Below are 14,841 nucleotides of genomic sequence, written 5' to 3'. Positions count from 1 at the left end.
GGACCTTCGGAAGAGCATTCAGGTGCTCTTACCCACTGAGCCATCTCACCAGCCCCTGAACCCAGACTTCTATTAGTAGAACCAGCACTCTTAACCAGTGAACCATCTCTCCTGCCCTGTATAGGTATATTTTTTAATTTGGTCTAAGATGGGTTCTTTCTATGTAACCTGGCTATCCTGGAACTTTCTATGTAGACAAGGATGACCTAGAACTCACAGAAATCCACCTGCCTCTGTCTCCCCCTATCCCTCTCTGTACTGGAATTAAAGGTGTGTAATAACACTCGGCTCTGAGTGTATGTGTGCTTTTCCCTGTCCAATTACATTAAAATAATTAGTGCAGCAGGAGGCCTGTGATTGGACAGGAAAAAGGGAGGCGGAGCTAAGAGTTGCAGAGGCAGAGAGCGTCTCAGGTAGGACAGAAGAACCTAAACCAGCTTGGTTTTAAATAGCTACAGGTATGATATCATAAAGGTTGGAATAATTTGGATAATTTGTCTAATTTAGATGGGCAGCTTTAATCATCAGTTGGTTCTGAAATTATTGAATTGGCATCTTGTGAATTGATACATAAATTTGATTGGTTAATTAAAAGCTTCAAGAGTTTTGAATTACTTGGTTACTGGAATGTGGGACCACCAATTAGAGGGGTTTATGACTGAGAAAGAACTAGCGGAGCCAGAGACAAGCGAACCAGAGCTGGGAACACAGCAATCGGTCACTGTAGGGGCTAGCTAGAGACTGAGCTGGTGCACAGGAGCAGAGAGTTGTGACAGCCCTACCTTGGGGTAGACAGTTGTTGTGTGGGGCTGGTGTGGCAGTGAAGGAAACTCGGGAGCTCTCCAAGCCCGCCAGAGAGTTGGAGGGCAGAGAGTAGCCCAGTGGAACCATGCGGGATCAGAAAGTAGCTGGATGGTAGCACAGGAACTTGGTGGGTCATATTTCCCTCAGAGTGTGTGTGTGTGTGTGTGTGTGTGTGTGTGTGTGTGTGTGTGTGTGTGTGTGTGTGTGATGAACACAAAGGACATTTCAAGAGTAAGAGACATCTCAAGATTTGGTAGGCATCAGTTTTGTGTTGGAAAAAAAAAATTGTTCCAGGTTAGCTCTTAGTAATGGAAGCTGTGTTGTGTGAGAAATCCGTTGGCCTAATTTTCAGATGTTAGATGCTCTGGTTTGTATTGAACTATCCTTGATGCTATATAAGGGGTTTGAGAATTTGCCTGTAAAGTCTAGGGTTCTCAGTACCACAATAAACAAACAAATAGATGTTAAAAAAACAACCCTATTGGCCCACGCCTTTAATCCCAGCACTTGGGAGGCAGAGACAGGCGGATTTCTGAGTGCGAGGCCAGCCTGGTCTACAAAGTGAGTTCCAGGACAGCCAGGGCTATACAGAGAAACCCTGTCTCGAAAAACCAAAAAACAAACAAACAAACAAACAAACAAACAAAACAAACCAACCAAACAACAACAACAAAAAACAAACAAACAAAAACAAACCAACAACCCTATTAGCATTAAAATTTTGTGATAATGGTATTTATGTTTGGTAAGCTTCAAATACCTGTTAGTATTTCTGAATTACTTTATAATACAGTAAACATTCCTACATAAAACTCAGGGCTTTTGTTTGTTTTCCTATAGGGATGACTCTTCAGGACTCTGTCAATCTGGAAGCTCTCAATAAACATAAGCAGCATCTTGAAGATAAATATATAAAACTTAAACAAGACATGTCAACAATGTATGTACCAGCCCAAAAGAAAGCTGATCTAGATGAGGAAATGGTTGTGTTACTAAACCGGAGAGATATAGCTGAAAATCTGAACAAAGACCTGCAGTTTCGGTATGAATGTTGGCTACTGTAGGTGTTGAAGGCTTTGCCTGTGTTTTCTCTCGCTCTGCCACGCGCCCCTGCTCAGTGTGTTGTCCGTGCGTGTTTTCTCTCGCTCTGCCACGCGCCCCTGCTCGGTGTGTTGTCCGTGCGTGTTTTCTCTCGCTCTGCCACGCGCCCCTGCTCAGTGTGTTGTCCGTGCTCTTTTGCAGCCATCAGAAACTGCAGGTTATTTCACACACACTTACTTCATGGATGAAGCAGAACATGAGAATCTCGTTTCAAGATGTCTTGGAGAGAATTCGGAAAACCAAAGCTATCTATGGTAGTTTATCTGTATCTTTAATTAGCAAGAATAGTAGAAGACACTTCCCCCAGAGCTAAAGGTTTTCCTAGGCTTAGTTTTAAATATCTAAGCAAAAAATATACTTACCTCTGCATGGGATTAGATGACTGGGGAATGTAAAGCCCTGAGAGGCAGTGAGAAAAACATGGGGTGGGGTGGGGGCTGGAGATGGCTCTGTGGTTAAGGCTTCTCTGTCAGGGGACCCACAGTCAGCTCTCAGCACCCATATGGTGGCTCAAAAATGTAACTCCAGTTCCAGAGCATGACACGCCCATACAGACTATATTCATGCAGATCACCAATTCACATGAAATATAAACGACTTTGTAAAGAGAGAAGGGAGAAAAATCCCTCATTCTTGAGACTGAGGTCAGGGAGGGGAAGTGACTCATTTTAGGAAGGGGCTGGTGTTGTGTGAAAGCAAAGTAAAGCATGTTGTTGGCTCTAAACATGTTTATTTCTATTGCTAAACAGGCTGATAAATCATCACAAATTGTCCTTTCAATATTTAGGCGATGATAACATTGTTGATGAGCTATTTGAAGATGACCCAAACAAGACAAAAGAAGCTGTAGTTATGCTTTACTACATTGAAAGGCAAATATCATTTGTATTTTGGGTTTGCTTGTTTGTTTTGGGGGGCTTTGTTGTTGCCTTTCTTTTTGTTTGCTTGTTTATTTTGAGATAACATCTCACAACCCAAAAAGCCTCACTACCAAATACAGGATGGCCTTGAATTCCTGACCCTCCTACTGCCTCCCTCCTGACTGCTAGCCTGTAGGATTGTCTTTTTTTTTTTTTGGTTTTTTGAGACATGGTTTCTCTGTGTAGCCCTGGCTGTCCTGGAACTCACTTGGTAGACCAGGCTGGCCTCGAACTCAGAAATCCGCCTGCCTTTGCCTCCCGAGTGCTGGGATTAAAGGCCTGCGCCACCAGGCCCGGCCAGGTTTGTCTTTTGTAGTGTAAAAATTCTGTTCCAGTTGACAAATTAAAAAAAAATTAGAATTTTTTTTTCATCAATTTTTATGATTTTTTTTTCAGAAAATTGTAGAGTACCCTAGCTACTTCAATCTTTTTATAATTACTTTTATTCTATGACATTAAGTTACTTGTTACCATATATAAAATTTATTTTTAATTTTAATTATACTTTCTTTATTCTGTGAGGGTTATGGGGATAGCAGTTCAAGTACAACTTGAAAGAATTCTTGCATAATTCCAGATTACAGATCATCATTGTAGAGACTCGGAGCCTGAAGCATCTGGTAGTATTATATCCATGGTCAGAACACTCTACATGTATATCTGAGATAGATGAAAATATTTTAAAGCATTTATCTTCAAGGCTGCCAGGGTGACGTGTAATCAGCATATGTAATATCTATGCTCTTCAATGATAAACAGTTTTCTTTTTTTTTTTTTTTTTNGTTTTTCGAGACAGGGTTTCTCTGTATAGCCCTGGCTGTCCTGGAACTCACTTTGTAGACCAGGCTGGCCTCGAACTCAGAAATCCACCTGCCTCTGCCTCCCGAGTGCTGGAATTAAAGGCGTGCGCCACCACGCCCGGCGATAAACAGTTTTCATTGGTTGACTTGTTTGTTGTTGTGGTACAAAGAAATGGATACAGGTAATTTAAAGCACTAAAGACTCTTGCTTTCTTACACAGCATATTTTCCTGAGTCTAGCAGGATTTTTAAAATTCAGTATCACTTAAAAATATTCATTACTGCCGGGTGTGGGGGCGTACACCTTTAATCCCAGCACTTGGGAGGCAGAGGCAGGCGGATTTCTGAGNTCGAGGCCAGCCTGGTCTATAGAGTGAGTTCCAGGACAGCCAGGGCTACACAGAGAAACCCTGTCTCGAAAAACCAAAAAAAAAAAAAAAAACAAAACAAAACAAAACAAAACAAACAAACAAATAAAAATTCATTACTATTACTTTCTTTACGTTCATTGGAGTTTTACTTGCATTTATGTCTGTGTGAGGGTATCAGATGCTCTGGTACTAAAGATACAGATAGGTGTGAGTTGCCATGTGGTTCTAGGAATTGAACAGTGTTTCTAACTGCTAAGCCATTTCTCCAGGCTCCCTATTTTTAAGTATGCACATGCATACATTTGTGTACATGAATCTTGGTGCCCACAGAGACTGGAGGCGTATATGCATGCACAGATGAGTGGAGGAGTATATGCATGCACAGAGACTGGAGGCGTATATGCATGCACAGATGAGTGGTGCGCATGAGTGTGCAGACTAGAGGTCAGGGTTAAGTTTCATTCTCTAATTGCTTCTCTGTCTTATTTATTTACTTATTTACTGTTGAATTCACTTATTTAATATGAGTGTACATATGCATATACCACACTCAAGTCGGGTCCAAGGACAACATAGTGGAGTCAGCTCTTTGCCCCCACCTTTACACAGGTTCTGGAGGTCAAGCTCAAGTCGCCAACCTTCATTGAACCCTGAGGGATCCTCTGCCTTGTCAGCACTGGTATGAGAAGCTTTATGCTGTGCCAAGGTGTATGTGGGTGGTGGATATCGGGACTCAGGTTCTCAGGTTTGAGTGGCAAACACTTCACAAGTCAAGCCGTTTCTCCATCAGGCTCTAGCTACCGGTTTTCACTTGGTAGGAAAACCTTTGTTAAGACTTGAAGTCTTACACATTTTGCTTAATGTTACTTTGTTGTTTTTTCCACTTTATTCAACATTCATTTGAGGCACTGTGTGACGCCTCTTTTCCTAAGGGCTAATTTGGGAGATTTGCTGTGTGAAGGAGGCTTACATGAACTATTATCTCTGCTTGAGGCTTATGTAAAGTATTATCTCTACTTGCAGTGATGAGGGATTGATACCTGATAGACCAGCGTTGGCTTCTGAATATCAGGAACACCTCTTGGTTGTGCAGCTTTGCTGCATGTGTGTCGGGTTATTTCTCCTAGGTCCAGTTTCTAAGCAGGTACCTCTTTCCTGATGATCTGTGAGAAGAGAAGCCCCAGCTCACTAACAACTCACTTTCTGTGTTCTGAGTGAGGATTGTGGGGACAGAGTGCAGGGTCAGGTTCAAAGTTCCTCAGAGGGTAAGAATTTAATCCTGAGATAATCAGGTCAAAACAAACCCTAGAATTCTAGAGAAACACTGAACATGGTACTGAATGAATAAATTTAGTTATAACATACTAGATTACTATTTGTTTTCCACTATATCATTATACTTAATTTCTAATATTTGGAATTTGTGTATCATTGTAATATGTTTTAAAATGCTATGGTTGTAGGTTCAGTGAATTAATCTCCCTTGGTGAATATGAGAGGGCAGCTTGTTTCGCAGCAAACAGTCCAAAGAGAATTCTTCAAAATACTAGTACAATGAATAAATTTAAGGGTAAGCAAATCTCTCTGAAATAGATAGATAGATAGATAGATAGGTAGATAGATAGATAGATAGATAGATAGATAGATAGATGCAGATTGTACTTTTTTTCTTGATAGAATGAAAATAGTATTCCAAGAGGCTAGTCTTTCTTTGCCCCATCTTTATTGTTTGTTATTTCCTTACCTGTAATATTAGGGGTTTCTTTTGATTTTCTAAGTTAAATTATGAAATATTTCATACATAAGAAAGCATGAAGAAACATAGTATTAATATACTCACATCAAGAATTTATAATATTAATTTTTTGGTCAAACATGTTCCATATGCTTTTTTAAAGCTTTTTTTTTTTGGTAGAGTGGCATCATAAAGTAAATTATACATTTTGGAGGTATGATGCTGAGTGTGAAATATAGGGGCTTCATACATGCTAGGCAAGTACTCTACCATGGAGATAGACCCCCCAGCCCAAATACTACATATAAAGTACATAATTTGCTAAGATTGACATATGTGCATGCCCATCACATTATTATATATACATACCCATGACATCATCGCCACAAAGCTCCCTCATGACCGCTGGCAGTTTTCCTCTCCACACATCTACTATTGTCTACAGACTCCTCCTAGACTCCATGCGACTACTAATTTGCTTTCAGTTACCATAGGTAAGTTTTTTCTGTAACTAGAGCAGGCAGTAGGTGATGGCATTATTTTATGATTATGATTATTATTATTTGGGGTGCAGGGTCTCACTATCAGGGGATATGGGACTACCAGATATCTGGAGAAGGAAACCATAAATAAGTAACAAAATAGAATATTTGCAGAAGTAACCCTTCCCCTCAACTCCCTTCCAGGTGACCAACCCCTGGGAGGCCTTGGAGGGTCTGCAAGCTAGTAAATCAACTCTGTCTATGCTGACCAACTCAAGAAGAGTGGAGGGGAGTCTATCCCAGGCCACGCAACTCTTAAAACCTAGAGCTCTTCATAGGGGTGTTGGTTTCTAAATTCCCTTATATGGAGTCTGTTCTTGTGCATCTCCGGGGGGTGGGGGAGGCGGGAGGGAGATATTTAATTTATTCATCTGTTATTAGACATATTACAGGATGAAAATAAATGAAGACACAAATAAATATAGAAAGATTCTAAGGGTGATCCTATAGGAAGACCAGCAGTCTCAGTTAACCTGGACCCCCAGGATCTCTCAGACACCAAGCCACCAACCAGGCAACATACACAAGCTGATATGAGGCCCCCAACACAGATACAGCAGAGGACTGCTGGGTCTGGACTCAGTCAGAGAAGATGCACCTGACCCTCGAGAGACTTGGGGTCCCAGGGAGTCGGGAGGTCTGGTTAGGTGGTGCTGGGGCACATCCTTTTGGAGACAGGAGGAGAAGGTGTGGGATGTGAAACAGTCAGAGGATGGACTAGGAGGGGGATAAAGTCCAGACTGTAAAAAAAGATTAAAGAATAAATTAAAAAACAAAAAGAAGAGAGATACTTTCTGCTCATGGACTGGAAGACTCCTTTTCCTCCTCTTCTCTCAGTAAATCTGCCTTTTTCTCTTTCCTTCCTTTTTTTCTTTTTCTGCACTGCTTTCTTATTTTTTTTATTTTTTTAATATTTATTTATTTATTTATTTATTTATTTATTTATTATATGTAATTACTCTGTAGCTGTCTTCAGACACTCCAGAAGAGGGCATCAGATTTTGTTACGGATGGTTGTGAGCCACCATGTTGTGAAGTTGCTGGGAATTGAACTCAGGAACTCTAGAAGAGCAGTCAGTGTTCTTAACCACTGAGCCATTTCTCCAGCCCCACAAGGCAACTCTTATGAGAGCAAATATTTAACTGGGGTTGGCTTGCAGTTTCAGAGGTTTAGTCCATTATCATCATAGCATGCAGACATGGTGCTGGAGAAGGAGCTGAGAGTTTGCATCTTGATCTGAAGGCAACCAGGAGAGAATGGCATCCTCAGGCAGCTAGGAGGAAGCTCTCTTCTACAGTGTGTGGAGCCTTAGCATAGGAGGAGACCTCCAAAGCCCAAACCCACAGTGACATACTTCCTCCAACAAGGCCACACTTCCTAACAGTAACATTCCCTATGGGCCAAGCATATTCAGACCACCACAGTAGGTTCTCCTCTAAGGTCTGTAGCCTCCCCAGCCACTGATAGCTGTCTAGATTACAAGCACACATTGCCTTCTATTGAGTAGGAGATATCTGAGCTTCTGCTGGCTCTCAGCAATTTTTGGCATCCTTGAGCCTGCAGACAAATTACCATACACTGCCTCCATCTTTATGTGGCCTACATAGTGATACAATTATTTTAAATGTAGAATTTATTCTATATCTATTGTTAAAGGTTAGGAAAATGTAAAGGAATTTAAAAAGTGGTGTGAAATACAAAAGGCAAACTAATTCTTAACATATTTGACTCAAACTTTTCTTTTTGTAGCTATTGGAAAAATTAGAGGGAAGCCTCTCCCATTGCTCTTGTTTTTTGAGGCTATATTTAACACCAGTCACGCTTTCAAACGTCCTATTAATGCTGACCTAACCACGGAGGGAATCAAATGTGGATTATCTGAGGAACGGCTTGATTTAGTCACCCACTGGGTCACCCAGGAAAAGTAAGCAAAATCAGGCTACTAACTAAGCTACTAACTTAATTTCAACATGTAGTTAATAAGGTTGTTTTCCTCTGACTTGTAGTAGTTGTCACCTGTGAGCTAGAGTGTCTCTGTGTGGCCTAGGTCTAATCTCTCTGCCTCAGTTTCTTACATGCTGGGATTATAGGCTTGTGATACTACATTCAGCTAATGGTTTGTTATAAATATTGTATTTTAGGATTTACTTCAGTTCTGTGTTGAAATTAATTAGAAAGTATCTAAGAAGGCCCAGTCACTGAGAGCTCAGACTAAAAGTCAGTTAACTGAAGTTTACAAAATAAAATATGGCAAACTAGCGGCAGATGTAAGTGGAGTGACATGGACACAGAGGGATTGGTTGATAGCACACTCCTAGGGAGAGAAAGGGCAAGGAACCTGATTCTGAACAGGCTGTGGCATGTGTTATAGCCTAGGAGGCAATATGTACAGGAGGAACACCCCCATGGTGGCGGGTGTGTTATAGCCTAGGAGGTAATATATACGGAGGAGGAACACCCCCATGGTTACACTGAGGAACCTTTAAGCCAGCAGCTGGTCACTTCCTAAAGCCAGCTCTTCTACAGACTGGCAGATTTGTGCTAATGTGTGAACCCAAATCTGAGACGGGGGTATGGGATGTGAGGAAAGGTCACATGGGCTTCCTCGTAATCTGATTGCAGCCATGCAGGGAAGGGCCAGAGCCAAGGAAGGAAATAGCAAAGTCTTAGCCACATGTCCCAGACAAACCGTGTTTGGAACTGCTTCACCTTGAGGGAAGGGCCCAGCCTTTCATGTGTACCAGCTTGGTTGGTTTATTTAAAAAAAGAAAAAAATTAAGCATTCTGATTTTGAATCCCTCCACTTTTAACCCCAATAAACAGAGTCCATATTTACTGCATGTCCAATTCTGAGACATTTTGTAGAGTTATTAGAATTTAATTTTAATGTTAGCAGCATTTTCTTAGATGTATAGAAACACCACTATTATGTGAGCCCTGCTATTTTGCAACCATTAATTTAAAATATAACTAAAGCACAATTACCATATAAGCATCAATTAGACATGATTATTCTGATCATGCCCAATTTTCCTTTGGCTTATGCTGAAAATTTCTGAGTGGCATTACTGCGGTAGTACAGATGGTTGATTCACTGTCATTGAGTATAAACAGGTACATTTAAATATTGTACCAAATGAGGTTAAACTGTTTGGAAAGAACTGTTTCCTAAGTTTCTCCTAGTGGGTAGCTGTATCCCCTCGATACACTTTGCTTCTTATTATCTATAACAGATTTAAACTAATAGGTGCTCTAACACTTACAGGGGCACTGGCATGGAGGGAGCACACAGGAGAACTTCGGGAAAACAAAGGATATGATGATGAGATATAGCAGGAGGTTTTTTTACACTGTTTTGTGTTCTGGCTGGTCAGATGTGCGCAGCAGCCCAGGAGCTATCTTGAATCTGAGAATAGAACATACACACACACACACACACACACACACACACACACACACACACACGCGCGCGCGCACACCAGTTAATATTAAAATGCCTTGGCTAACTTAATAACTGGTCATTCCTACATCTTCCCCTGCTACCCCAGATCCAGTAGAGGAAATGACCAGTGTCCACTTACCCAACATTTCACATGGCTGGTTGGCTTTTCTCCTCTGCTACTGCATCTCCTTCTCCTCTCCCCTAGTCTTCTGATTCTCACTGTGTCCTACCTGCGCAACTCTCAGTGACCCGCCCCATGCTCAGCCCTTGGCTATGGCAACATTATTGATAGATCATAAACCAATTGAGGCCTTCAATGTCAGTAAACATGGATTTCGGATTAAATCAAAGCATCAGAACCACCCTCTACAGGGAAATGTGGTTTTCCTTTTAGTGTGAATACTTGCAGGATCTAATTATGAGCCAAGATTGTTCCCACTAGCTTTTGCCAACGTCTAAAAAGTTGTTATATTCTGCAGAATCTAGGCAGACTCTAGGTAACTTATGAGAACATTGAGATCCCCAGTTGCATGCGGACCTTGCTTACCTGGCAGTTTGAGTTCTGTCAGTCTTGCAGGAGAGTGTCTTGCTTATAGACATTAAGACATTTGATCTCAATTTTCCCAAAATTATTTCCCCAAAGGAGAATTGCTTTTGGTTTTGCCAATCTCGAATGTGTTTAATTTCTACCACATTATCAATTGTTTATTGACTTACAATTTTATAGGTTATTTATAATCCATTTACAGTCTTGAATTTTCAGATATTTCAGTCTCAGCCACTCATCAGCAGTTTTCTGACATATGCTGTAATGATCTGCTTGTTTCAGGCTGACATTTTCTGAGAAGGCTGGCGATACTATTTTTGCTTATGGAGAGCAGCACACATACCACAAGCCCAGATGCTTGGCATTAGCTCAGATTATCTACAATGAATGTGGGCTGCACAAGAAAGCTCTTCTTTGCCTGTGTAAACAGGGTCAGATTCATGAGGCTATGGAACATATACAACAGTCCAAGGACATTAACACTGGTAAGTAAAAAAGCCTAGTTACTATAACTCTAACATCACTCATAGAAACTGGCATTGTTTGAAACTTAGCTTATAAAATACTTTTATACATACTGATAGGAGATTTATTTTGTAAATTTTCATGAAAATAAGATAGAGTTATTTGAATTTCATGATACATATTATGCATTTTCTCAAAGGAAACATTTAATATGTGTGACTAATACTAGAATCATGTAGTATTAAAGACAAATTTATTTCATATGATAGACCATACTACATAAAGAATTTTAAAAAACTAAATTTTTTATATATACTAATATACATATAGTACATATATGTATTATAACAATTATAAATGAAGTATTAGTAATTCTCATTTCAGAATTTTGAATACCTAGCTTGTAATGGGATGTTATTTGAGAGAACTGTAAATACTTGACTGACCCTAGTTCAATGGCCTTATATAGGTGACTGATCCTAGTTCAATGGCCTGATACAGTTGACTAACCCTAGTTCAATGGCCTGATATCTTAACAAGAATCTCAACAGGGTAAGCTTATGGAACTGCTGGCCTAACAGCCCCCATTCCTCAGGCATAAGCCAATCTCCATGTTTAGGCTGTTTGTCTAAGAAGTTACAAAAAACTAACAAATTAGTAAATATAAAAAAGAAATAAATGAAGAAATTGCAAAACAGACCAAAACAGCAATTTTAAGCCATATTTCTCAAGGAAAAGGATATTTGTGACTGTTGAATTTGATCATTTTCAAGTAGTGAATTGATGTTTACTTACGATGTATTTCTTAATGTTCTTAATGTCTTCATTCATTGATATCAACATCACACCTGACATTACTGTCAGAGCAGTAGCTAGCTGCTTATGTGCATTATTGCACTTAATCATTTTGTTGAGTCTGATGGAACTTTTATTATAATATCTTCTTTATAGACAGAAACTGTGTGTGTGTTTCCCAGAGAGGATAAAGCACAAAGGGACATTGCCAGTAGTTATATAATAACAGAGCAGCCTGGTACAGTGGGACCACTCTACTAAAATGTGTTGTAAATTATGTATTGTATTATTAACTAAGGGTACAGATTAAGTTTCTGTACTGATTTTCCATGTGAAAGAATTATATTAGTGTTTAGATGTGAAATATGGCTATATTCTGCTTGTATAATAAGCAAGGAGAATGGGTCAAATTTGGAATTTCTAATTAGAAAATTCTGCAGATAATATTGTCAAAGAAATCAATTTATAGGAGAAAAGTTTGAATAGCTATTGAGTGTAATAGAGATGGGTTAACCTTAGATGTTAAAACTCAAGATGAGAGATTTAAGCCATAAACTTGTTAGTTTTCTAAGAAAATATTTTCCTATTTGTTTGCTTAATGGTTTGATTTAATTGATGTAGAATAATATTCTTCACTTCCTTCTCCCTATCTTCTCTCTTAACCTCTTTTTCTTTATATGTATGTATGTGCATGTATTCATATATACATACATGCAGGCACACATAATAATAGATGGAAGAAAGGTGTGAATACTGGGAACCAGGGAGACCATTTTACATTATATCATGTGTAATTCAGAGAAAAATGAACATCTCTAAGCCTGTTTTCTTACTGGTAATACAAAAATGGTAATATATCACTAATTCTTAGTAGCAAAGTCAGTTTATTACTATCTGTTAGTTCCTGGCACACAATACATTTGTTCAGTAAAAACTAGATTACCCTGTATTACCTTTTAGATACAAATTATATTTATAATAGTTCACAAAAGACATAGAATTTATTTTGAAAATTATTTCTTGTGACCTAAAAGATCTTATGTTGAAAGTTTAGGAAATTAGCTGAGATGCGGTGGTGCATACCTTTAATTCTAGCACTCAGGCAGAGGCAGGTAGGTCCCCAACTTTGCAGAGTATGTTCCAGGATATCCAGGACTACGCAGAGAAATACTTTCTTGAAAAACAAGCAAACAAACGGAAGGAAGGAAGGAAAGAAGGAAGGAAGGAAGGAAGGAAGGAAGGAAGGAAGGAAGGAAAGAGAAAATTTAGGAAATGAATGTGAATTTTATAAATATACAACTATAATTGTAGTTTTGGGTAGTTTAGTGTTTAGAGAACATATTAAACATATGAACTTCCTTTTCTGGAGTTAAAGAAGAAAGCCCAGTGGCCTGGACTGGATGGAAAAGCATCGAGCTGACTCCTGCAAGGTCACTCCTGGTGACGTCTGCTGTCACCAGCATCAAGTTGTCTCCCCCACCCCCACCTAAAATAAGTAATAAAAAATGATTATATGCTGTCAATTTCTAACTACTAAAAATAGTTATATTGACCTTGCCTCTATGACTGATGATTTAAGTTTAGTCACTAGGTGAAGTGGGAGAGCCAACTCTCCCTTGTCTTCCTGTCTCACCTGTGTACCAGTACACACATCTACATATGTGCACATACATACGTGTACACACATACATGCACATATATATGTGAGCACACATATGTGTACACACATATATGCATCTGGACTCAACTGTGTACCAGTGCACATATCCACACACATGCAAAAACATAAACTATTTTAAAAACCCAAGTACATTGATTCATTACTTAAAAATAGGCTCTTTGTATGTAGCCCAGGGCCTCAAACTCACAATTTTCTTTCCTCCAACTTGTCAAGTACTAGGATTGCAGACATGTGCTATCATGGGCAGCTTTATTGACTGCTTCTCAAAATCTTCAGTTTTGAATTTTCAAGTACTTGATAGTTTTAGGGAAATCATGACTGAATTCTATTTCCTGTACAACACACAAAAAGATGAAATTATACTCTCTAGAAGTTAGTCTGCATGTGCTCAACAAGGCATGCAGGCATCCACACAAATAATTTTTTAAAAACCAACCACATTGATTTATTACTTTAAAACAGACAAGAAAAACTCAACCTAATATTAGATAAAAATCTTACGAATTCTCTCCAGCTGTAGTGCTTTTCAGATGTGAAAACAGTTACAAAGATGAAGTGACAAGTTCCTGACTGCCAACCCCTGTTCAACACAACACATCTCTGTTCCTGAATAGTATTTAACATATATTCCCTGATGTCCCTTGTTCTGAGTTGTCCTTTCTTGCTCCTTATTTTGGTTAAAGTTGAAGAGGATAGTTTTGAGTTTATATTGGAATCAAAGTGAGGTTTAGAGGCATAGGGAAGAATGCAGGCTGGCAGTAGATCTAATAGCTAGTTACACATCAGGAGAGTGAGAGAGGTTTGTTCCGTTCCACTCACAGATGACCTGATGCAACTAATAACAGCATGTCCCCAGATTGACTTAATTAGATGTCTTACTCAAGAAAGGAATGGGAAGCCACCATTTTTATCTTTTGGGCTTGCTGTACTCCATGTGTTTTCTGTGGATATGAAAAAAGTTGGCATGAGGCTGCTTCAAGAAGTCAGTAAAGGTGAGAAAGGTAAGTGTGCGCACACCACATTCAGGAGTGAAAGAGACTTCCTCTGGGAGTTAGACAAGAGTCGGCCCAGCTTTCGATCGCCCACTACTCTCCCTGTGCTCTGTCTGTCTGTAGTTTGGTCTGTGACTGTCACCTGTTGTGCCCTTGTTGCCTGTCTGTCTCTGACAAAGGGCTTTGTTCTGTATTTGTTGAACAACACAGAGAGCATGGCATGGGAGAGGGATGAAAACGCTTTCCTACAGAAACCTTTTATAGTTTACAAGGGAATAAGTTATGCTACTGACCCAGAACACCACAGCACTCAGACTACAGTCAGGAGCTAGCAACCTATAGCCAAACATTGCTTCTAACATTCGTGGGTTAGTTGTTTTGTTTAAGGTTGCTTTCAACTGTTTTGCTGTTTTCTTTTTTTGTTTTTTTCGAGATAGGGTTTCTCTGTGTAGTTCTGGCTGTCCTGGAACTTACTCTGTAGTCCAGGCTGGCCTCGAACTCAGAAATTTGCCTGCCTCTGCCTCCCAAGTGCTGGGATTAAAGGCGTGCCCCACCATGCCCGTCTGTTTTGCTGTTTTCAACAAGTAATTCATTCTCTCTCTCTCTCTCTCTCTCTCTCTCTCTCTCTCTCTCTCTCTCTCTCTC

The 14,841-nt window shown here is 39.7% G+C and overlaps 1 protein-coding gene across 5 annotated transcripts in view; it reads left to right on the top strand.

The window, feature by feature from the left end:
* Window positions 1–14,841, top strand: part of Clhc1 (clathrin heavy chain linker domain containing 1) — a 30,272-nt gene that overhangs the window by 12,775 nt on the left and 2,656 nt on the right. For 3 of the 5 annotated variants that reach the window (XM_021210790.1, XM_021210789.1, XM_029545180.1), the window contains 7 exons: window positions 1,645–1,846; window positions 2,047–2,159; window positions 2,693–2,777; window positions 5,460–5,566; window positions 8,024–8,198; window positions 10,546–10,748; window positions 14,026–14,205. In XM_021210790.1, coding sequence (XP_021066449.1) covers window positions 1,645–1,846; window positions 2,047–2,159; window positions 2,693–2,777; window positions 5,460–5,566; window positions 8,024–8,198; window positions 10,546–10,748; window positions 14,026–14,205 — 1,065 coding nt within the window. The remainder of the gene's footprint in view (window positions 1–1,644; window positions 1,847–2,046; window positions 2,160–2,692; window positions 2,778–5,459; window positions 5,567–8,023; window positions 8,199–10,545; window positions 10,749–14,025; window positions 14,206–14,841) is intronic. The other 2 variants (XM_029545179.1, XM_029545181.1) reach the window with 1 other exon arrangement.

This window comes from Mus pahari, chromosome 13, assembly GCF_900095145.1.
Source record: "Mus pahari chromosome 13, PAHARI_EIJ_v1.1, whole genome shotgun sequence".
Lineage (NCBI taxonomy): Eukaryota > Metazoa > Chordata > Mammalia > Rodentia > Muridae > Mus > Mus pahari.
This window is presented reverse-complemented; position numbering and strand designations above follow the sequence as displayed.